General features: G+C 49.0%; 1 protein-coding gene across 3 annotated transcripts in view; it reads left to right on the forward strand.

Moving 5' to 3' along the window:
* CLCN5 (chloride channel, voltage-sensitive 5) overlaps positions 1–874 on the forward strand; it is a 32,886-nt gene extending 32,012 nt beyond the window's left edge. For all 3 annotated transcript variants that reach the window (XM_009892050.1, XM_009892051.1, XM_009892052.1), the window contains one exon: positions 502–874. In XM_009892050.1, coding sequence (XP_009890352.1) covers positions 502–592 — 91 coding nt within the window. In that variant the 3' untranslated portion in view covers positions 593–874. The remainder of the gene's footprint in view (positions 1–501) is intronic.
* Positions 875–1,342: the final 468 nt, after the last annotated feature.

Genomic DNA, 1,342 nt, shown 5'->3' on the forward strand with positions numbered 1-1,342 from the left:
CTCTCCGTGTGCCCGGCCGGGCTGCGCTGGGAGCAGCGGAGCTTTGCGGCTCCAGGCAGGCGGTGCCCTGCGCGCCCTCCTCGCCCTGCGCGCCCTCCTCGCCCTGCGCGCCCTCCTCGCCCTGCCCTCCATCCCACCCCAGCAGACCCTCGGCCGAGTTCCCTCGCGCCTGCCGTGCCTTCTGGCACCGCTCTGACAGCGTAGCTACTGGGACTGCTAGGGCTTAAAATGCAGCGCTGGACACTCAGGTTGATCTTTTCGGAGATGGTGGGTGTTAATAATTATTAAGATTTGTCTTCTTTTTACAAACTCCTCACCTTTTTTAGTGTAAAATACTGATGGAGTTTGTGTGGGGGCTTGCGAGCGCCATACTTCGTGTGGAGTGTCAGCGCTGCGATCCAAAACGACACGGCAATTAAAACTGCGCTACGTGAAGCGATGTGAGAGCGAGGATATACCTTCAGGGGGGTTATGCGCTAAAACCGTGTTTTCGCTTTTCAGGAAGCTGCTGGGGATCATTACCAAAAAGGACGTATTAAAGCACATTGCACAGCTGGCTAACCAGGACCCAGACTCTATACTCTTCAATTAAAGGCAGACTGGTAGGTGGTGTGTGTTCAACACACAAGAAACTTTAGAGAAGATCCTGGATATACTTTCCTATTTTTATCGAGACCATGGAACTGTTTTCAGCGTTTCCTTCCATGGAGCTGAAGAAGATAATGTTTTTTTTTTTTCTACCAGATAACCAATTGCACTACATAATCTGTGGAACATAATCTTCTTTTTAGAAGAAAAAGACTTTCTTTACGTTGCTTTTGTGAAGTTGCATTGGAAAGATTCCATGAAGGAGTAAAAGCAAAATGCTGTAGAATTGTATCTCCTCTTCTTATTTTATTTGAACTCTGGTTACTAACGTGGGGAGGAAAAGACAAGGTCTGTACCTTCAGGAATTTCGAAGGAGAAAGATGATTTTTGCACACAGCGTTCAGGTGGTGGCAGAAAGGTGCGGCTGTAACTCAGGGGCGGTGTGTTCCCAATTAACCACTTGGTAAAAGTAAGAACCTTGTAGAGCCAAAATAGGGGAGGGGGGGGCGGAAACGGCTAGCTGAGGGTGTGTTGCTGAAAGAGGGGAAAAACCCAACCAACCCTGAACACAAAAGCAACCCCCCCAGAAGACCAGATCTCCTTAAAATTGGGCCCAGTGATTCAGATTGGGAAAAAGCTTATTTTAGTTGATCTTTAGTGAATGTATTTAATTACTCTGACGCTGCCTTGCTGGGAGAACCCCGAGGAGAGGAGGCAGGAGGAGTTCACGGCTGCATTCTCCTCGCGATCCCCT

This window comes from Charadrius vociferus, unplaced genomic scaffold (genome assembly GCF_000708025.1).
Source record: "Charadrius vociferus isolate BGI_N301 unplaced genomic scaffold, ASM70802v2 scaffold1279, whole genome shotgun sequence".
Classification (NCBI taxonomy): domain Eukaryota; kingdom Metazoa; phylum Chordata; class Aves; order Charadriiformes; family Charadriidae; genus Charadrius; species Charadrius vociferus.